Source organism: Olea europaea, chromosome 11 (assembly GCF_002742605.1).
Source record: "Olea europaea var. sylvestris chromosome 11, O_europaea_v1, whole genome shotgun sequence".
Classification (NCBI taxonomy): domain Eukaryota; kingdom Viridiplantae; phylum Streptophyta; class Magnoliopsida; order Lamiales; family Oleaceae; genus Olea; species Olea europaea.
Genome location: NC_036247.1, coordinates 23359991 through 23383272, shown reverse-complemented (window position 1 = coordinate 23383272; position 23282 = coordinate 23359991). Strand labels below are relative to the sequence as shown.

The 23282-nt window shown below is 32.2% G+C and overlaps 2 protein-coding genes across 2 annotated transcripts; one reads left to right on the top strand and one right to left on the bottom strand.

Moving 5' to 3' along the window:
- Positions 1-4245: 4245 nt before the first annotated feature.
- LOC111403806 (zinc finger protein ZAT10-like) lies at positions 4246-5359 on the bottom strand. Its single transcript, XM_023032425.1, has one exon. The coding sequence runs from the start codon at positions 5251-5253 to the stop codon at positions 4432-4434; it is 822 nt and encodes a 273-aa protein (XP_022888193.1). The 5' UTR covers positions 5254-5359; the 3' UTR covers positions 4246-4431.
- Positions 5360-16618: 11259 nt separating this feature from the next.
- LOC111403805 (ATP-dependent Clp protease proteolytic subunit-related protein 1, chloroplastic-like) lies at positions 16619-23061 on the top strand. The gene is made up of 9 exons (XM_023032424.1): positions 16619-16925; positions 18458-18573; positions 19086-19289; positions 19404-19508; positions 19650-19712; positions 19937-20048; positions 22243-22304; positions 22407-22589; positions 22671-23061. Exons 1-9 carry the CDS (start codon positions 16700-16702, stop codon positions 22755-22757), a joined length of 1158 nt encoding a protein of 385 aa, XP_022888192.1. The 5' UTR covers positions 16619-16699; the 3' UTR covers positions 22758-23061.
- Positions 23062-23282: the final 221 nt, after the last annotated feature.

Below are 23282 nucleotides of genomic sequence, written 5' to 3'. Positions count from 1 at the left end.
ATATCGATTTTTATCAGTCTCGGTTATATTTAATCGTGTTCAGTCTAACATAGAGTGAGCGAAACTATCAGTATATTTGCTTAAAGGAGGATAAGGGAAGATCAAAAATGGATAATGACCTAAGAAAAAACTCTACTTTGTTATATAGCAAGTTGAATGAAATCAACATGCTAGACCTGGATCCTCCCATTTAAGAAATAAAATGAAATGGCGAGTACACGACTTTGGATCCAATGGGGAATGGAAATTGTGATGCATTTTCTCCCAAAATAGAAGTTACCAACTGCATGAAAATGTAGGTCTCTTCTCAATTGTGCATGGTACTTTCACAACTCAAAGGGTCAAGTCATAATTAAGAGTTCCAAGTTTTACTTTCAAAAATCAGATAATAATTTAAATTTTAAATATTAATAATAATATTATTATAAAATTAAGCTAATCCACCACTCCTAACTCCAGTTATTTGTTAATTTGCAATAAATAATGTGACTTAAAAATGTGATCTTGACTTATGGTTTATTAAGTAGTGATTTAAAAATAACTTGTGATCAATTAATTTGATTATGTGATCCTGAAATAATTAAATTGTAACTTATAAAATTTGTAATTATGATCAGTAAATGAATTGTGACCTATAAAATTTTCGATTTTATGATTGATGAATAAATTGTGCCTTACAAGATTTTTGATTTGTGATCGAGAAATAATTTGTGACCTATAAAATTTTTGATTTGTGATAAAAAAATAATTTGTAGCCAATTAATTAGATAATTCATGACTAAATCGTATAGAACTGTGACCTTAATATATTTAATTAATAAAAGATATATTTAATTAAGTATTTCATAAAAAATTAATAATTTCTAATTTTTTGAAGTTTTAAATCTTGTTTTTAGTTTTAAAGTGGGTAATAGTTAAACTCTTAGATATGCAATTTTCCTTTATTTTTCTGTGTAGTTTTTTGTCAACTGCCCATAAAAGACTGCTGTCCAGAAGACTTCTTGGCCTACCGTGATTCCAATGTGACTAGCGCTCATAAGCGGCCCAAGATAGCTATATAGGCCGAATCAGCATCGAAGATTTCCAATCGGTGGCCCAGTACAAAATTGGAACACGTGAAGGCCAGCTTGAATTAAGAATGAAAATGTCCAACACACCGTCCTAATATTCACGTGTTTAACATTTATTTGTGTGGTTTATATAAGAATTGACCAAATCATAGTCCTATTTGAGCTACATTAATCGGAAATGCTATACTCGGTGTACAACCCCCTCACATGGGGGCGGGCCCTAACATAAATTGGATGTGGGTCCTTCCTTTCATGTGAAGGGAGTGTACATGGTATACAAGGAGTTTTATTCTAAAAGAATATAGAATTTTCAAAATAAATTTTATAAAATCGGAGTGTATGAGTATGTGTATATATATATAGAAAGTCAAATATGATGACTTGATGTGATGGATAACGATTATATTTTTCATTTTAGTGGGCAAATAATGAGAAACAAACAGGGGTTTACCACTAATTTCCTGAATTCAAGTATTTCTATAATTTGAGTGGGTTGGGTCAAATTTCGCCAATGCTCTTTGTTGATTTATACAAGATCAAGTTAGCCTGCAATTTTTGTTATAATTACAAAATCAATCTTCTATAGGTCTCTTATTATACGATCGAGTAACATTCATTTACATCTTTAACTTTATGAACTTAAACTTTGCCTTCCAACTTGCGTCGATAAAAAAATTTAAAGAAAAATATATTTCGATTTTCATTATTGAAGATTGATCGTAAGACAATAATGAAAATTCGAAAAGAAACTAAACATTTTTATTGGAAAAATAATTTAAGGAGTCATAAGGAAATTTCGCCTTCAATTTATCTCGGAGGAAACTCGTGGCGAAATGATGTTAGAATTGATATGAATCTATGTTTGTTGATGACATTTTTCATTTTATTAGAGTGGATGAGATTTTGTTCTGGAATGAAAGAAAATTCTATATTCAACAAATAGGTTCCAAAAAATAAGAATGAACTTGTTTGTTAGGTAATTCAAGAAAATAAATATAGAATGAGTTGGTGTACAAGACCGGAAAAACCCTGTTATACGCGTGACCGACTCGGCAATGGGCACTTTCAAACTAGCTGTTAAGGATAGTTATGACCACGAACAATAATCAATTAAAAAAAAGTTGATTTGACGAAACACTAAGTCTACCAAACAACATTGTATTAATTAAGGACAAGTAACGAGTTGAGTGGCAACTACTTCTTCTTCTCTTAACTGAATGATGTATAATGGATGTGGCGGTGCATAACTTTATTAAACTGACATGACAAAAAATAGACATTATTTAGGACAATTTCGATAAATAACAAGTATTTTAATTTGTACGTCACCTAAATGACTGTTCATAAAATGCATTTGAGATGATCTTTTGGTATGAATATCGAGAAAAATTGAGATGTAATTTGACGAATTGTGATAGTGCGACGAGTAAGAATCAATTAATATTGTGAATATTTTCTATGCAATAAAATTTTAATATTTTGACGTTCATAATTACTTTTTACTATATCTTAGTTCATTTTGACCGAACCTTTTAACTTTTTATTATGACCTTTTCTCTAGTCAATGTCAAAATTGGGTTTTATAAAACACGTGGGATTTCAAGCAAGATATTTCATCTTTTATTTATTTAGTCAATTGACAAAACAATAATATCAAGCCACGGTAGACATAATATTAATAATCTTATTGTTTTCACATTTGTTCATATTGATTATTAAGCCCCTGTTTGTCAACCCCTCTATAACGTTCTACTACATTATTTTTTCTAGAGTAACTATTTTCAACCACATATTCTTTATTAAAATAACATTATAAATAAATTAAAAATTGTTCTTTTTTTTTAATCACATATTTCAACATCAATCATTATTTCATTCATCGTTCTTTGAAATTAAAGGGGCACAAATGGGCCCTAAATTATATGTTATCTAAAAGTAATTTTCTTAAAATAGTTTTTCTCATGCGCTAATTCAAAAACCACTTTGAGATGTCGACCTAAATCCATTTTTATTAAGTGCTTGTGTGAAGTAAAAGTGATTTTTCGATTTTTTTTTCAAGAAATGTGTGATTTAAATATATGAAAATAATATGAAAAAATGTGAAATTAATTTTTTTTTTCTTTGTAAATTATGTGGTTAAAAATAAGTGTGGACGAAAAGTAATTCCAAATAATAACTTTTAAATATGGCATGAATAAGAATAACTTACACCTAGCCGGCTACGCACAAACCAAGTTGCTTTAATGGAGGGAGTGTTGCCTACAATTGCAACAGATGATAAGAGGTGGCGTGCCCGTGACCATGTATATATTAAAAAAATAAAACTTCCATTAATAAACTTTATAAATTAATTTATAAGTGATCATATTTTATTTTCAATTAAAAATTTAATGGATCAATAATTATTATTGATTTATTCGTTACTTATTTTGATCAACTTATAAATTGATTCGTTTATAAATTTTTTCCAATTCATATGAAATTGTAGTAAAATTATTGGTACATAATTTTGTATACTAAGCCCTTGTTTGAGCCACATTATTTCTATAAGAATGTATTTTTGAATAGTGTATTGATAGAAAATGTGTGGTTAAAAAATACGAAAAATTTTTGAATTTGTGTATAACATTATTTTATTAAAGATATGTGATTGAAATTATATCAAATAACTATTTAAAATTATTTTTTTGAAAGAATGTGAATCAAACATGACCTAAAACTGAAAATTACAGCGAAAACTTCCTTGAACATTGATTAGTAAATCGACCTAAAATGAATTGATAAATGGAAGTATGAACGTAAAGATTCACGTCGATATAAGCTAGCTATTTGTCCATTGCACATTCTCATTAGTGATCTAACAAGAATTTCTCCAAGCACACTTCAAGTTTGTTTGAACTCAATTTTTATTGAAGAATGCATTTCTAAATACTTGATTGATGCAGAATATATTGTTAAAAAATTAGAATAAATTTTAAATTTTCATACAATATTATTTTATTGAATAATGTGTAATTAACAAATATATTTTAAAAATAATAAAAATTGAACAAGTATGTCAAATCGCATACTAATCATTAGTTCTTGCTAACAATGAATATATGCAATTTTAGGCACGCACCACATGGGAAACTAATGTCAGCCACAAACTCATGGACGTGCACAAAAACCACTATTGTCCATTTGTACAATAACTAACTATTCCAATGAATTTCATCCAGAAAGGTAAGGACAAAGCCTAAAACAAGAAATTACTGCTCAAAATAACAATTTTATATATATTAATGAATAAATAAATTGTTCCGATAATACATTCCTAATGAATTACATAACCAAGCTAAATTTAATCAAATCAAATTTATTATCTTTCCTCAAATAAAGGTAAACGAGGTTTCTTGAAAGGCATAGGGCTTTCCACCTCTTGTTCACCAAGAAATTGACTTTTCTTCTCACAGTCAACGGTCAACTGCAATGGAAATTCCGGCGTTGCAGGTAGGTTTAGATCGAAGTCCCTTGGAGCGTGGCTGGACGCGCCGCCATCAGAGGAGGTTACTCCACTTTTGGAGCTCCCGCCACCGATGGGGCCTTCGTAGTGGCGACGCTTGTGACCACCCAAAGCCTGGCCGGTAGGGAAAGACTTATGGCAGATGGAACACTCGTGTAGTCTACCTCTCGGGATGAGAGCAGACACATTAGAAGCAGTAATTGGAGAGGCCGTCGTGGTGGATGTTGACGTCGAATGATTGCCATCGTCTGAAGCCGTGGCGGTGGCGTTCTTGCGGTGGCTTGCTTTATGTCCGCCAAGTGCTTGGTACGACGGAAAAGTCTTGTTGCACACGCTGCAGCTGTATGACTGGTTCTGGGTCGTCGGTGGCGGCGGAGTAGTAGAATTTTCTGTTTGCTTCTTGCTATCGTCTATGGTAGGAAGATTTACGGTTGTGGCAGCGGGATTGGCTGTATTAACCGAGGGACTGATGATGGCGGAGCGACCGCCGTCTCCGCCGCTGCGAGCAAGCATCATTAGACAGAGAGCTAAGTATTCTTCATCAGTTGGCGGATTTTCACTCCGTGAACGCTTAGAGCGCTTCCCTTTGGTCCATGAATCAAGATTCCGATCGACGTCGTCGTACTTTAGGCCAGGTGTAGGCGCTGCCGCCGGCGAATTCAAAGCTTCGAGTGCCATAATCACTATCTATTTCTTCACCAGAAAATCAAGAAACTATAGAGAGAGAGGAGATAAAGCTGGAGTAATTTATTTAGTTGTTATTAGAGTGAATGTGTAAAGCAAGGTTCGAGAGGTTTATATATAGTGTTTAAAGGGAGGGGGAGTTGGAAGTTACGTGGGGAAGTTCAGTACAGAACAGTACAGGTAAGAGAATATGTAATAATTACATAATTAATAAAAATAATTAAGTCCGAAATTATATATAATTAATCAAAAATAAGGATGAAGATTATAGAGTGGGGTTCACACGTCGGTGTAGACTGGGTTGAGGTGTTGGGTGGAGAGGGTGTAATCGGTCAATAAGAGTGGGATTGAATTTTGGTAAGGGTGGGTGGGTGAGTGGGGGTGGTACTGGCGTGGGTGGTGAAACTACTCTCTATCTGTGTGTCTGTGTGTGTGAGACTTTGACAATGAAGGTTCTTTGTTCTTTGATGACTTTTTCCAAGTCAAAACAAAAACACGCATATTAGGATTTTTATTTTTATTTTTATTTTTCCCCTGAAAGTGCTTTATGTTTTGAGGTAATTTGTATTCACTTGCTGACTTAATGATATGATTCCTTTTTCAATTTTGGGAAATGATTAAGTTATTATTACATTTTCATGCAAGATTTTACGGTTCACAGTTGGTTTGGTGCCCCATTTGATCGACATTATTTAAAAAAAAAAAAAAAAAGTTTGAATAGTGAATTTAAAAAAAATATGAAATATGTGGTTTAGAAATTAAAAAAAAAAATTGATTTTATGCATAAAGTATTTTCTTGTTTAAATGTGTTGTTGTAAAGAAGTGTGAAAAAAAGAATTTTTAAATAATGATTGTCAAACAGGGACGATATTTAAGAAAGCTAATTCACATTTACAAGTTTAACACGCAATATAAAGGTTTGTTTGACATTATTTTTATTTATACTTCTTATAGAAATTTTTTTAAAGGAAGTACCTCAATTTTTATTTGAAAACTAATTTTTAAAATAATTTTATATTCATAAGCGATTTTAGAGGAAGTCACATTGTACCAACTTCCTCTAAAAATCCTTTTAATCAAAAGAAATTCTGGTACAAAATTAATCAAACAAGCCTAAAAGTTGCTTTTAAACCTTAAAAGCTCATTTTGACTTTTTAAAAATCATGTCAAACTACCCTAAGCTATACTAAACAATATTACAACAAATGTTGAAAATCTTAATCTTTGTATAGTATACAAGCACTAGAAATATATTGCTAGTGTTTCTAGAGCTAACTTTTTTATGAAATAAAATGTAGTCCATGTTTGTTTCTAATTCTTTTTACATTAAAATGAAAAATATGATCGTTATCCATCACATTAAACCACCAGATTTGAATTTATATCTCTTGTATAGAACCTATAACGGCTATATTTTTTACTCTTATTTTTACAAAAATGGGAAACAAACGCCCCAGTATTCTAATTAAATTAATTAATGTTATTATATAGCTGAATGAATTGAATCATGAGATGCAATGAATTTACACCATTCCACTAAATTGTGGAAAGAATTCTTGAATGGGTACATTAATTAATTAAATGAAGACCAGTTAAATTTCTGTGTAAAAAAGATTGAATTGTCACGAAGACACTTCATATTATCCTAGAAAATTCAAAATGGAAGTTTGTACGCGGTTCCGTGCTTTAAAATTTAGCTTTTTTTAAGGTCCTAGAATTATCTACAAATTCATCCTTATCATATTCATACATTGCACAAAGTAAGTGGGCAGTCAAAACAAGAAATGTCTACAGTATGGGTAGGGTGTAGAGTCGAGCTATGCCTCCACAAAGTCCCTTTTAGAAGTTATATTAGAAAAGAATTTGTACCATTTAACAGTATATTTTATCAATTAATTTAATTGTACAAAATAAGTGGACAAAAATAATTGACAAAATAAGTGTTGGCAGAATCTTGACCTTTGATTTCAAATTATTTAAAAAGGTGTTTTTGAAATAATTTGTGTAGATGTAGTTTTGTAAACAAACTTTATCAACTAATTTTGTACAAGTAGCATGACTAATGCCCCCCATTTGGGAGTGATTATTCACCTAAAAAATTGATTTTTGACCATTATTTCACTATTCCAGTCGTAATTTTTTATTTCTTCTCTCACAGGTGGCCTCCACAATTCTCAAAATCACTTCCGAACATACCCTAAGTAACATAATCATAATGATTTCAAGCCGGACCAATCGATTGTTATCTTATTTCAACGATTTTTAATCACGCAAATATCTATTTCAAATTTTCCAATTAAACCGATTAATCTAGTTGAATTGTTGAATGCTATTGTCGTTGAATTAATTTACTTTGCCAGAAGAAATCGTTCAGAAACAGTGTCAAAAGATGAGTTGAAGTGAAATGATTGAATAGCAAAATTGATTATGTTTTAAATTATCTAATGATAAAATATCATATGAGATCTTATAAACTATTATATAAATTTTAATATATCAAATATCTTTTATTTGAAGGGAATGGGGGAGTGGGCGGTTGAAGTGAGGTGTATGATTGAATTTGATTGGATAGCGTGTTAGAACTTTTTACAATAAAAACCTTTTACAATAAGTGACCTTGGAATTTCCTTTTTGGTTGGTTATCTAGAAAAACACCTAAGGTTCATGAGAAACGTCTCAGCTAAGCCACGTGTGCTAATCACTGGTCACGACTCTCACTCCCGTTTTTTCTAGAACATTACCAAGCGGAATTTAGACCCCAGAAAGGCCAAAGGAAAACTTAAAATAAAGAAGAATAGAAAAACAAGTGGTACTTTACCACTAAATGAAGTTATATTACCATAATACCCCTTACACATGGGCGGCTGCTTCGTGTCTAAGGAAGTAGGAGCCATGCTGGATCCATTACTCTTCTTGACACGCAATACCATTTTTGGGTAGGGTTAGATGCCGAGAAATTAGGGTTAACTTCTCTAACTTTTTACGTAGAATATTTGAGAATTTTTAACGTAAAATTCTGAGTCCTCTATTTATGTAAATATATGTGAATTTAGGAAACTGTGATGCAAACATTAGAACAAGATTCTTTGACATTGCTAGAATCTGCTATATATTCAAGGCTAGGAACGCTAGCATTAGGATTTAAGTTAAATTGAAAAGAAATATTACGTCGGCTGACAATTTTCCTATCAAGCTTTAAATCATGTGAAAGTTGTCCACGATTTATAATATTCACGTTGACGATTTTATTCACTAATTAGGAACTCCATTTTACATATTAAATAGGTTGATAACTCAATAAACCTTCGACTGTGTGCCCATAACTGCATTATGCGAAAAGTTAGGAAGCTAGATCATTAAAAAAAAGGGTTGAACCCCATCCTTAAGGATCTCCCACCGCCCCGTCCCTGAAGTATCGTGAAAGAGGTTAATCGCGGGATGTGTCCCAACAGGCTAGGAAACAAGAGTTGTCTGTACACTGGTGCCCACAAAGAGTTTGAATCCATGTTTCAGGAATCGAACCCTCACACTACGACTGTCAGTAAGGTTGAGTATACACCACCCTTATCCTTTGCACCACTGTGATATATCCCAAGGGCAGCTCGATCATAATTTTGCCTTTTAAATTTACTTGTACGTAAGTAAATAGGTTTTAAAAAACAATAATTTCTTAAATAAGTAAAAATGAATAACGAAAAAGTTCTTTATTTTGAAACTATGATATGAATTACTTGCTGAATATATATATTTTTTCATTTATAAGTTAGGGAAAATAATAAATTTATTATTTGAATATTTAAATGTAAACTCTGCTTTAGAGTGGCAATATTGACAGAGAGATGGGGAGAAAGAGTGGACCAAAATATTAAGGTGGCGTTCCTTTGCCCTTTTTCAACTGTTTTTTGTTTTTAATTTTCCAAAATGTCCAAAGCGATTTTTTTTTTTTTGCTTTGGATTTTTTAATAAAATAATTTTTAGGAATGCTTAGCAGTACTTTTAAAATAGTAAATTCACCAAATTTAAAATATATATTATCTGATAATGTATTAGTTTAAAATTATTATGTTTTACTAAATAATAAAATTATTTGAATAAATGTCATAAAACAATTTCTTAACATTTATTATTTATTATTTTTTTTTGTAACAAGAAAAAATAGTAATTCACCAAATCTAAAATATATATTATCTAGCAATACATTAGCTTAAAATTATGTTTTACTAAACAATCAAATTAGTTGAATAAATGTCATAAAAAATTTCTAAAAATTTATTATTTATTATTTTATTTTTGTAGTAAGAGAAAATAGTAAATTCACCAAGTTTAAAATATATATTATCTAGTAATGTATTAGCTTAAAATTATTATTACTAAATAATCAAATTAATTGAATAAATGTCATAAAATAATTTCTAAAAATTTTAAACCAAAAGCATTTTCTAGTTTTCTATTTTGAGAAATATTTTTTCAAAATAACAAACCAAACACGTTTTCTATAATTCGAAAATAATACTTCAAAATAGAAAACGAAAATGCAAACCAACTACACCCTAAGCTTCCGTTTGAATACAATTTATAAATAAGTTCATAAATTTAATCAATTCAGACAATAATTTTAATTACATATCTGAATTATTACTCATTATTATTCATTTATTTTGTATTAATCTCAATGCAAACTTCACCGGCAGGCAAAATAATCGTGTGGTTCTGTCACACGCAAGCAAAACGCGGCACTACTTTATAAAAACGACGCGTGAATTCTCGATTCTTCAAGATATAATGCTGAAACGACACGTTCGAATATTTGGCACACAAGTGAGTGAGGTGAGAAGCTCACCGTCTAAAAATTAAGTAGATTTGCACAGAAAGAGGACAACTGGCAGGGCGGCCTTGCCAGGTGGCAGAATCTTTGACTTTGTGCGTAGGGAAATATTAGGCCTTAATCAAATTCCACCACATGCTTAATGGAATAGTTGGTTAGCCATTATTTAGTGGAACTGAAAATGTAAATTAGAGTTAACAATTAATTTTAATAACGTAATTTATAAAAATCACAATTTTTCGATCACACATTTTATTAACTTTTATCAAAATCTCTTAAAATTTGATTTTAATTTTCACCAAACAGAAATATAGTATACAAGCGATGTGATATTGTCTATTGGGCTATTAGCCAAGACTTGGTGTTTAAACTTTAGAATCAACGTATAAATTGTGCAATTCTATAGTTTATAATTATATGCAAGTCTATTCTTTTTTTTTTTAATCATATTTTCTGATATAATTACAATGCTAAATTCATAAATTATCTAATATTGAATTAAATAGTCTAAAAGTTTAGAGAAATACTATTTATCTTCACTATTAATGATCACCATCGAAATAGCATTAATTAAATAATAAAATTCATAAAATGAGTTTAAATATCTACATATCTTATTAATTTATGGCACATCCTTATTCAAAAATTTAAATTACTAAAAAGAATAAATTTTATTTCTCAAATTTCTTCGTCTTCGACGCATTGGGATCAAATTTAGGTCTTAACACATGTTGAACACATTTTACATTGTTGAAAAGCTTAGTTATTTAAACTTATGATTAAGATGAAAGACCCATGGGCATGTTTGGGAGCGATTTTTTCATTTAAAAAATTAATTTTTGGACCGTTATTTCACTATTCTAACCGTCTTATTTGACTTCTTCTCTCACAGGTGGACCCCACTTTTCTCCTAACGATCAAAAAATCAATTCTCAAAATCACTCTCAAACAGACTCATAATCCTTTTTGTAATGACAAAGTAGGGAATCCAGTGAGCAAAGTAGAAGAGTTTTAGTAATTTGAATATAGACACTAAGCAAAAACCAACATTGGGAATAAGATTCGACAAATGAATTGTTCTCACTTCTCACGTTGTCCTAATGACACGTGTCGACACCGAAAATCAGTTGCCACACATTCTGTTGATATTTTTTACTAAAAAAGTTAGGTCAAATGTGAGCTCTAACAAAATAAAATAAAAAAAAGTTAGGTAAAAATACGGAATATTTGGCAAATTATAGACCAGTTAATGAAGATTACTTCTAATGGCATCCAAGTGAAAAGTTCAATGAAAAATTGAAGAGGTATTTATTTAATTCCTTAAGTATTACCATTACTTTGTCGTATGGGAAGCTCAATTAAGACACGTTTGGTAGTATAGAAGAGTATGTTTGAGAATTATTTATAGACAGATTAAATTATAAATAGATATAAATAAGCGTAGATAAATGGATAATACTTATGGATGACTCCAGATTTGTGGATACAAAGTGCCTTGAAATATTTTGAGATTTTATTTTTATTTGAATTGTGCTGATCAGTCGCCTTCCAATCAACATTTGAGCTCGACATTGGGATAGTAATGATCGTTCTGAGATCAACCTTCTTGTTTTTTCGTTGTGATCAACCTCGTTTACGCAACTCACAAAGTTTTAAACTATACCTATTATACTTTGTCAAGTCGATTCAAGGCATTTAACACTTTGCGAAGACCGTAGACAGCTTAGAGTAAAGCTTGAATTACAGGGAAAATTTAACAGAGTATGTACTGATGCTAATGTGACAAAATATGTTTAGACAGTTTTGTTTCTTTTTTCCCATCTTTCAACTATATCGCGACATGTATTGTCTATAAAGATTTTCAGTCAAAAAATTCTGTACTTATAGCATGATTGTTAGTCTTATACATTTAGAGACTTTTAAGATCAAAGCCATAAAATTTCTCTGAGGACGAAGAGAATAAGACAAGAAAATGGTGGGTGTTATTTATTATTTAATGACAAGTCAAATTTACGAGTTTTATCGTAATAAAAATTTATTCCAGTAATTACAACTTTTATTTTCATTTTGAAAATGTAAAAGCTATCGAAAAATCAAACAACTCAGAGAGGCAACTAATGGTCGTGTACCCAAGGTAAGATGATGACATCCAAACATAGATCAGAGAAGGAGATCAAATCTTACTATGCTAGGGGAAGAGGGTGTTATTTAACAGTGGTAGGGGAAGTAGTCCCTTCCACGGTTACGGCTTATCCATTGGAATCTTCTCGTTATAAAGAATCAAAAAAGCATCTTTGAAGGAATTCGAGAAGAATCCATTTTCCTATGCTTTTTTAGTTAGAAAAAGAAAGTCTCCCCTTGCCTACTTACTTATCCTTAGCAGTAGGAATTGGATATAGAACCGATAGGAGTGATCGAGAGGGTTTTGGCATGAACTTTAGTGAAACCTATCCTGCCGAATATCCGTTTCTTTTCCAAGTCTTTAGCGGACATGGCAGAGAAAATATCACAGAAAGGTATTCCCGTCAAAATGCTTATTTACACCGAACTAAATACTGATACAGAAAAAAATGTTATATGGGCCTATATTAGAGTTGATTGTGAGTTTCATTATCCAAGTATTCAAACGTTGATTAAGCCCAGCCCAAATAAAGTGGATTTGGAAAGTTTCTTTTCATTATTACAGCCCACGTACAAGGGCCCACAAGAATGAGGAAGAAAAATCCCTGAAGTGGAAATTACACCACATATTTTTGATACTCATATTCTACTATTAAACATTTTTTAAACAAAAAATATTGCATTTTTAATAGTAAACATGATATCTACAAAATTATACTTCTCTCATCTTATCAATTCATGGCTATAATCACTCCAAACATGGTACATCTCGCCTAGTTATATTGCCAAAAGGAAATTCCCAAATTATGGTCTTCAAGTCTTTTAATTAAAAAAAAAAAAAAAAAAAAACTCTCAAAATTTGTAATCATCTTGAATCGATTTATCCATTTCATCAATCACATTCATAGCTTTCGTTGTCAAATTATTATCTTGGAAAATCTTATGAGCAGCAATACATTCATTGATGTTCCTTGATACTTTACCATAGTTATCTTCATCTCCTTCATCTGGTAACACGTGTGTTATCTGTATACTAGAGGCAAAGTCATGTATCGTTAGGGCTGTGAAAGGTGACTGCTCAATACATTATACATTTGTGTATGTTTCAATTCAACACTAACTGGCGAATATGAGTTGTCCAAATGAAGTTCACAATCTGTAGGATTATGGTTCAAGATTTCTTCAAAATTTCAAATTCAACGCATAGTGCATAAGTGGTTAAACGTGAATTCTTCCTATTCAGCTCTATGTAGAAAAGAAATGATATGTCATTTGTAATCTTAATCAGAAACATATTTTTATCTACTTCCTACTTGATTTTCAAGACACCAGTGTTGCTATCAATTTTCATCTTGACGGAGATCATATCAACTAGATCTAGATACTTACATCCACTAGGTACAATCCAAAAGTCCTTGATTTGCACGTTATGAAGATCTTACAAGATTGGGAAATTACAAAACAACAAATATAACAACCACATAGATATCACATATGAATCAAGACATCACATAAATAGATAGAACAAGCAGTGACAGCTTAATCTTTCAACGATGAATATATTAAGCTATTCAGATATGAAGAACATCAACTATAGTACATATATATTGTCGTCACAACGATTTTTATTTGTGGGACGATCATACAAATTCATCACAGAGTCTCGGGTGCAAATAAATAGGTATATAGACACGACAAAATTCATACGCATATATCATTTAAATCACAAAATGATGATACAACACATATGTAAAATTGCAGCAATTAGATTCATTGAAAATCATGTCATAATTCATGTGCAATTAAATTTATCAGAAATAGAAATTTCTGATATTGGACAACAAATCAAATTCAATTCCAGATGACCCAAAAATAGGAGTTCGCAACAGGGAATACATTGGAATATCCAAAATTGTAGTAACTTAGGTTGGAATAGAATTTTGTCACGATTACTTGTAACAATTGTAGATGAAATTTCTGGAAGATAATTCAACTGAATTAATATTTGGATGCCACTCACAGTGAAGAACTCGCTGCAACCAATCTCTCACAATCTTCGATTTTAGGTAATATCAATTTTCCTACAAATTGTATAGTAGCAATTAATTGCAATTTGAACTTGAATCTCCACATTGATGGGTAGAAGTCGTGATAGAATATCACTTTTCACTCAAATAAATAAGCTTTCATTAATCACCCAATATATAACTAGTACAATAGAACAATTCTCTATTAAAAAAAAAAAAAAAATTTCTCTCTTATACAAACATGGAAATTTCTCTTCTACCTAATAGTTTAAAATACATACCAATACATCTATTTATAGAAAAATTAAGAAGAGTTTAAGTTGATAAAGTAACTTTCTTTAGTCTCTTTTAGTAGAAGAATATTTTAAAATGGTTAAGTAACTTTCACCTCCTTAATAAAAGAAGAATTCAAAATAATTAAGTAACTTTCACTCCCTTAATAGAAGAAGAGTTCAAGATGATTAAGTAATTCTTTCAATAACTCTCGACTAATAACGAGCTTTTCTTATGTTTTAAAAAATCTTCTATCCAATAAAAGCTTTTGCTTAATCAAGTTGAATTTTGACTAGGTCATATATTCATATTCAAACTTTTATTTAAGCTTCTTGATAATTTTGAACATCTTCTTACTTCTAAAATTTCATTGATCAAGTTTACACTATTTTCAACACACATCTTCAACACATTGGGTTAATGCCACCCCTTTGTCTATGAAGAATATTTGTTACGAAGCCCCTCAGGGCATATCCCAACTGGCAAAGATGAGGGCGCTAAAAGGTTGGCAGATCAGAGGTCATGAGTTCGAATCCTGGAAGGTTCTTAAAAGGCAAATATTCTCCTGGAAGGCAGGAGCTCTACTGGAAGGCAAGATACAAAGATGAGAAACGACCTGCTTGACACTTTTGCAGATCAGTTGGGATGGCTCTTGAGCACTGGTCAATTTGGGGCACAACCTGCAGTTTAACCTATCTGCAACTTAAGGGGCCAAGGTGTAGATTTCAGGATTTAATCACTGTAAGGTGGATACCTGGATATAAAAATAAATAAATAAATAAATAAAATTGTTACGAGTTCGAAATGGGAGGTTTCTTATACAGTACTTTAGAGGTTCTTCTGGGATGGGATTATGTAGTAATATCGATAAATAAAAAAAAGGTCGTAGTATAAAATAAATTAATATGTGTGTGTCCATTTTCCAAATCTGAATAGTAGCAGACCAATAAAAAAATGGGTTTTAGTCACTATTTCGTTATTTCACTTTTGGTCATCAGGTGATTTTTTTTTTTTTTCACTAAAGTTTAATTTCCTTTCAATTTAAGCAGCTTCGTCTGCTTTTTATCTTTTAAAAATAAATGAAATTGTTTACCATATACGAAAATGACAAAAGCAATTTAAAACATTCGTTAATACTTAGTGTCAGCCCTGACTATAGGTAAGATATGCAATCGCCTAAAGTTCTACTGGATGAGAGTTCGAAATTATATAAAGTTAATTGGTTCGCTGAAGAAAGATGAAAATTATATTTATGCAATTTTTATATTAAAATTATCATATGGATACACAATAAACTAACAGAAATTATAAATACAAAAGTATCTAAAAAAATAATATGAATGGCTACCACTAATTTTAGACGTATAAAACTTATCACATATATTTACGTCACAGTCATTGCTTAATTTGACCATTTATCTTCTGTGATATTTCACAATAGTATTAGAATTTTTAAGAAGAAATATACAATTAACTAAATCAATCCGAAGTCATATCCTCTTATTGGAAGTGAGAGAGATTGGAATCAACCTTAAGTAGAAAGCAGAATGTAGAAAAAGTTAAGCGTTAAAAACATTTTGTTATGAAATTTTTTACAAGGCACATCGGTACCAACTAGCAATTGAGCAAATGGAGAAAATTCTTTTAATCATTGGACGTCATCTAAAATCATTCTTGTATTTAGGTCCCTACTAAGTAATACTCGTAAACTATGCCAAAGCTATTTGAATACGTTTTCATAAGTTTCCAACAAGAAAAGCAGATGTTTTTATAAGGTAATAATAAGTTAGACTATTCGTGTTGGAATAAATTCTATAAATATGAATGATGAAATCAATGCATTATGAATTTTAAAGCAATGGGATCATTTTCGCCTTACGAATTAGAAATTCCATTAATTTTCATTATCATCATATAAATTAGCAATTCTTTTAATTTTCCAATACACAGAGTAAGTATTCTGTATTTATTAAATTCTAGTGACTAATTCGAAATAAAAATAAGTTTGAGTGGTCATACTGAAACAACACTACAAGTTCAGAGACTATCAATGTTTTCAATTTACCCCTCAAAAAAAATAAAAAAAAAATAATAATAATAATTTCAACCTCTCCTCTCTCTCTGTCTCCATCGACAAATCTTCATCTTTATCATTTTATACTGGTTATTCGTAAAAGCACTGTAATTATTTCCCATGGCGGGTTCTTCTCTGTTACTCTCACCTCTCTCGTCTGGGACTTTTGAAAATCGTGAAACGAATAGCAATATTTTTTCTTCATTTCTTCACAGTTCGAAGCTCATATTCCCTGCTAAGCCTGGAAAAAGCTCATTTCGGAGATTTGGGTTTAAGTCCCCAGTATCTCAGAAATCACTTGACCACATCCCCAAACAGTTCCGAGAAGAGAATATTAAAGATGGACGTAAGTTTTTCCTTTGGCCGCCTTTTTTATGCTTTGCTTGGTTTGGGGTTTATAACTTTTCAGTTTATGCGTTTTGGCAACTTGTGTGTGTGTGTTTGTAATTTCAGTTTCGAGTGTTAGATACATTTTTGGGTTTTTAATTTTTTGAATTTTTGAGGTTTTGGCATTCTTGTTTATATATATGGTAAGGTCGGTGTTTATGTATAATATACTGTGTATTGAATCACAATGTACACAATCTTACAGAAGTGGGAAAATAATTTTAAGTAATGGAATTTTTGAAGGCATATGGCTTTGGAAATTTATGAAAGAACCCTTGACTGATATATCTTAGAGTACCGTGCTAAGGAAAGTCATTATAGATTTTAATTTTGTGCCTTCTTTGACATTTGCTTTTCTAGATTATGGATGTGTTAGGCATGCATCCTTAGGGAAGGATTGGAAAGTATTATGGAAGAAAAAAGTTAAATTCTTGTTCATTGTAGTGCGTAGTTGTTCCTCCAATATTGCGTGTCAAACATGTCACTCATGTTTTATGATGGTGAAAATACTGTGTTAGCATATTGAACTATCTTCAAATTCATCTGTGGAAGAAGTATCTCACTGTCTGGCCAATAAAAAGACTGATGTCAATGACGCACTAAGCCATCAACAATAGTGTTTTTCTTTTCTTGTTCTAGACTTTCTAATGACGAAGTTGTAGCTCATTCTTTTATTTTTGGAATTTCCTTTTCAGTTCTTTCGAAGTTGAGTAGATGATAGTTGAGGAAAGGCAGAATGCCCCCTTGGTAGCTGTAGGAGCCTAGGTGGAGGGGATAGAGTCATAGCGTTAAGTGCATTAAGGTCATTTGGAAATAATGTATGGCTACTTTTTAAAAATGGTGTACTACAGGAGCAAAAAAAGAAAAAAGGCTCAAAGTAGAAGAATGGAGTCTTTTTGTTTTCTATAGATTTTGTAGGCAAAATGTAAATGATATTTATGTGGCCCTTTCTACCTGCTCTAAACAGATTAGGTGGTTTGACATCCTGAGTTCAATTCTCTCTGCCACCTGTTTAATGAAATTGTGCATTTGTTAGGCTTAAATAGGAAAAAATGAATCACAACTCTGCGTGATGGGTGTGTTGAGGCAAAATATAAATGATATACTTTTGCACCCTCTAATAGCTTAAGTTTTAAATCAAGTAGTTGAATAATAGACAACAGACCTCAAGTGAGAAGAACCAAGCTGCTTGCCTGCTTTTAATTTAGCCGCTTGAGGCAAAACATTGTAATTCACCTTGCCGCATTTCTTATTGTGAAACTTGAAGAAAGGCCATCAGGAGTCAGCTTATTGTTCATTTCTTCCGACAATTATTAAGTTAAAAAACTATAAAAATCTTTGCGATTCTGGATTTATTAATCTATGGAAAAGGATATTTAAGTTTTATGATCTCTTTTCTTTCGTTTTTTAAACTGTCAAATGGTTATACTTTTTGAGCTTGACCTGGCTTGCGTTTGTCTTGCTGTAAATGATCCATCTTCTTTTTTGTAGTGATGAACAACTACAAAAATGCACCTCAGTATCTTTATGGTCTTACTCCTTCGCAGATGGATATGTTCATGACAGAAGATAATCCTGTCAGCCGACAGGCAGAAAAAGTCACTGAGGTTTGCCTCTCTTTACATGCTTATCTTAATTGTTCACAACTAGGCTTTGAGCCCCATTTTTTAGGAAATAGATTTTGTAATAGTTTTTTTTTATTTTTTTATTTTTTTGGAGAATATATGCCTATAAAGTAAGAAAAAGTTTTGGGTTTACGTGTAATATTATTTTATTGTGAGAATGTGTGGTTGAAATTGAGTTTGGAAAAAAATTATTTTTTTTTGAAAATGAGACTCAAATAGGGGCCTAAGCTCTCAATGATTATAGTTTTGAAAGGTTTTGTCTTCTACTCTGATTTTGTCCTTTTTGAATGCAATATCAATGTAAGTATCGTCATGATAGTGATGGTTTATCACAAAGAAATAAAGAAAAAAAAGTAAAAAAATTAAAATAGGAAAAAATGATGAAGGATTTTCATGTCCTATTTCTGGGTGCTTCATTTCTGTGAGTTGAATTAAAGTTTACTATTGGTGATACTTTTAGCTCAAAGTCCTTATACTGTTTGCTACCATGTCAGGAAAGCATCTCATCATCCTGTAATTATTTAAATAACGGTGGAATGTGGAGCCTATCTGGCATGAATGAAAGAGGCCCCTCAAAGTATAGCATGAGCGTCAGCATGTACCGTGGAGGAGCTAGAGGTTATGGAAGACCCAGAACTGCTCCTCCTGATTTGCCATCCTTGCTTCTAGATGCTCGAATTGTCTATCTTGGGATGCCGGTATTGCATTGCTTTCCACCTCTTGCTTAGCAGACTTCAACCTTTTTTTATTTTAACGACTACTGATGTTCCCATTCCTGTTGCCATGTTGATTGATTGTGTAAATGATTGCAGATTGTACCAGCTGTAACTGAGCTTCTTGTTGCTCAGTTTATGTGGTTGGATTATGACAACCAGTCAAAGCCCATATATCTATACATAAACTCATCTGGCACGCAGGTGAATCATCTATACATAATGTAGCTTTTGTATATTTCATCTTCACTACTTTAGAATAATTAAATTGATTTCATTTGATCGTTCTCCCCGAATTTCTGTGAACCCATCTCTATCGTTTTGTTTCCCTGTACCGTTGTGTAGAATGAGAAGATGGAGACCGTTGGATCTGAGACAGAGGCCTATGCGATTGCTGACACCATGGCTGTAAGCACCTGCCCCATTTATTACAAAGCAGATATTAACTGAAAAGAAAATTAAGGATCAGATTTTCTTCAAAGCTTAGATATGTTGTACTCTGATTTTGTTAAAAAAAGAAAGAGAGTAAAAGGAGTAGCTTACCTTTTTGCGAGTCTTGATGGTTTCTGTTAATCTCGTAAGCACTCCTTTTTCAGTCTAACTTGTGTCTTCTGTATATATTCTGCCAAAAGTACTGCAAATCAGATGTCTATACGGTAAATTGTGGCATGGCATATGGTCAAGCAGCAATGCTTCTATCACTTGGAGCTAAAGGTTATCGTGCGTTACAGCCAAATTCATCTAGTAAGATTCAATTCTTTGCATATCAGCATGGGTTCTTTATACATTCAAGTGGAACAATCCTGATAATAAAGCTTTCTGAATGCACATAATGCATGTCTGCATCAGTTCATCCTTAATGGTTGGATCCCAAATTGCAGGCTTTTTATCAATCACCAAAAAAACGGTGATTTGCACGTTTGGATGCTTATAGTAGTGGGTGTATATAAACATGTTGCCAGGATATGCATAGTATACTGTAGCATAGTCACAGATTTGTTTGAAATAGCTATTATGATCCATATCTGAGAACAGTAGGAGGTGAAAAAACTTACTGTATTTTTTTTTTTTTTTAAAGCTTTAGTGATGGTTGCTTGGTTTGAGCTTATTTGTTGAATCTTCCTACAGAAGTAGGAAAGGCGGAGGATTGAGTTCAACTAGTTATATCATATCTGAAGGATGTCTTGTCACCGTATATAACCTACTTGCACATCTTATCTTATTCGATAGAGGACTAAGTTTCTAAATTATAATAGAATAAAATGTTTCCTGTTAGTGGTGTCCATTGGAAAGGTACCTACTACTAGTGCTTCCATTTGAATATTCAGATGATAGAAGACCTAATAGTGTTCTATTTGGCTTTGGAATGTTTGGAAGACAAGGAAGTGCTGAAATTGGTAATGGGGAGCTTTGAATACAATGTTTTCCAGGATTCCAGATCAGGAAGAGAATATAAATCATGTTGGGATGTGGAGCTTCTTAGCAATAGGAAAGAAGACTATCCCATGTTTGTTATCTGTTTAGGGTTGGGAGAATTGAGCTTAAATGTCACTGCATGACAAGTTGTAGATCTTACGGAAAGATGAATTGATCTCCAATCACATTACTTTGGAGATCTTTTTATCCCTTCTTCTTTTTTTATAGTTATAATAAAAACCATTAAAAGTCTTCAAGGGGTGAACCACTTAGTATGAACTTACTTTCCTGATATTTGATGAATCCATATGGAAAATTCACAGCAACTTTGTCCCTGTAAATAGGTATGGACTTATCTGAAGTGTCTTTCAGAATATCTCTATTTGCTTGAAGAAGATCAAATCAGTTGACACCTCAGCTTAAGGGGGAAAATGCTTCTAGTTCCTCCTGGACCCTGACTCTGTTCTACAATTATTAACGCATCCAAAGAATTATGGTTATTACCTGTTTAGTGGAACAAATTTACTTCTATATACTTTTCTTACTAGTGCTTTGTTTTTATTCCTAATATATGTTACTTTTCTATTTTAATTACTTCATTCATAGTCCTCTCCGTCATCTATACCCTTTCATCATTCGTCTGAATGAATGTGTAAACAAATAACTCGTGGCTACTTTCTTCCATCCTGTAACTTTTGAATGAAGCTTTTGAAAAGCAGAAGCACCAAGATAGATTCCCTGTGCCATCTTAAACTTAGCACCAAATTTTAGAGTTTTTTCATATTGATCTCTTGAAAACCATCAAGAATTGTAGCCACACTGGAATGGTGCCCAGACGGTATTTTGCTTTGTATGTTTGATTAAGTCTTATCAGTTTTTTGAAGCACTTTCCTGCAAATATTATTATATGCATTTTCTTCTTTTCCTTTCTGGAAAGGGGTGAAGGGAAAATTCAGGCCTTCTACTAACTCAGTTAATATATCTCTAATTTGCTAATTTGTCTTGGCTAATCCTAATAGAGGCTCATGGACTAGGGTTCATGATGGTTGTTGACTAATGTATGAACCTGTATGGAAGCTAATTTATTGTCCAGGTAAAAATACTATGCAAGCAAGATTCTACTGAAATTTTTTATCTTAATTTTTTCCTATTGAAAAACTTTTTCACTTTTCTTTGGCTAATATAACTTACCTGCATATAGAGGAACAACTATGCTCTACGTGCAACTATCTTGAGTTGATGCCAGTGGCAAGTCAAAAATGTTACCATTTATAATGTGTGCATCGTGTGAGATTCGTTAAGTTAGTAGTTAACTTCCGTGTTAAGGTGTTATAAATTACAGAATCTCAAGTTTGTTAGACTGCCTTGATGTTTTTGCACGATCAAAATATATTGTAGTGAATGGCTATTGCATCATGAAACTGAACCAACTAAGCTGCAGTGTTGCATTGTAAAATGTAAATATATAATCATGACGCCCTTGCTTCTTATCTCATTTTTTCTGCATGTTTGAAAATTGCAGCGAAATTATATCTGCCAAAAGTGAACAGATCAAGCGGAGCTGTCATAGATATGTGGATTAAGGTCCTCTCACCCTCTATCTGTGCGCGCGTTTGTGCAGTTTGTGTTTATGTGTGCTTCCTTTTACTATTTATTGCACGTGATTTATCTTTCACCATCCATCAGGCCAAAGAACTGGATGCCAACACAGAGTATTACCTCGAGCTGTTAGCCAAGGGAATTGGGAAACCAAAGGAAGAAATTGAGAAAGACGTTCAACGTCCAAAATATTTCCAGGCGATGGAGGCAATCGAATATGGCATTGCTGACAAGATCATTGATTCGAGAGATAATGCATTTGAAAAACGGGTAAATATTTTGCTAATTTCTCTGTTTATTATTTTTACGACTTTTCCCCATATTAAATCCAATTGTCATCCAACCTGGCAGAATTATGATGAGATGCTTGCACAGTCAAAAGCGATGAGGAGAGCAGCGGGAGTAGGTCCCCAAGCAGCCCCCTCCGGGTTTAAGTAAACCGGTACTCTCGAATATATATAGACACGATCAACTCTTGCCTTGTAATACTCCACGAGTCGTGGAATGTGTTTGCTGCAGTTTTCTATATTGTTTGCAATTACAGTTATAATGCAAACCAAGTTGGTTTCCACCGCTGTTCAAGTGGGTAAAAATGGTACTCAAAACTACTTTTTATTATGTACATTTCACATGGGAATGTAGAGTAGAAGAAAGGATATTGCTGTAATGGAAAAAACATCCATCTGAACTGTGATATATTTCAGCATTGTCTTTATTTAATCCTAGCCATACTTATGAAATCTTGATGGGGTTTTCTATTTACATCCATAGATCATCTTTTATTTTTTTGCAAAGTGTTTTAACCATTCCTCTGAAGGGGATTATATCAAAGGATCAACCCCCAAGGCAGGCAAGCCTCAGCTGACACAAACATGTATGAGGTAAGGGTAAGGAGAGTGCATCTAAGAAAGCCTTCATATTATGCATCATTACCAATAATAGAGGACCGGGCAGTTGATGTCG

Bases quoted from the DNA above. Each gene is read 5' to 3' on its own strand.
- LOC111403806 (XM_023032425.1), bottom strand. From the start codon at position 5,253: ATGGCACTCGAAGCTTTGAATTCGCCGGCGGCAGCGCCTACACCTGGC.
- LOC111403805 (XM_023032424.1), top strand. From the start codon at position 16,700: ATGGCGGGTTCTTCTCTGTTACTCTCACCTCTCTCGTCTGGGACTTTT. The intron at 16,926-18,457 runs GTAAGTTTTTCC...TCTTTTTTGTAG, and splicing joins AGAGAATATTAAAGATGGAC to TGATGAACAACTACAAAAAT. The intron at 19,290-19,403 runs GTATTGCATTGC...AAATGATTGCAG, and splicing joins TTGTCTATCTTGGGATGCCG to ATTGTACCAGCTGTAACTGA.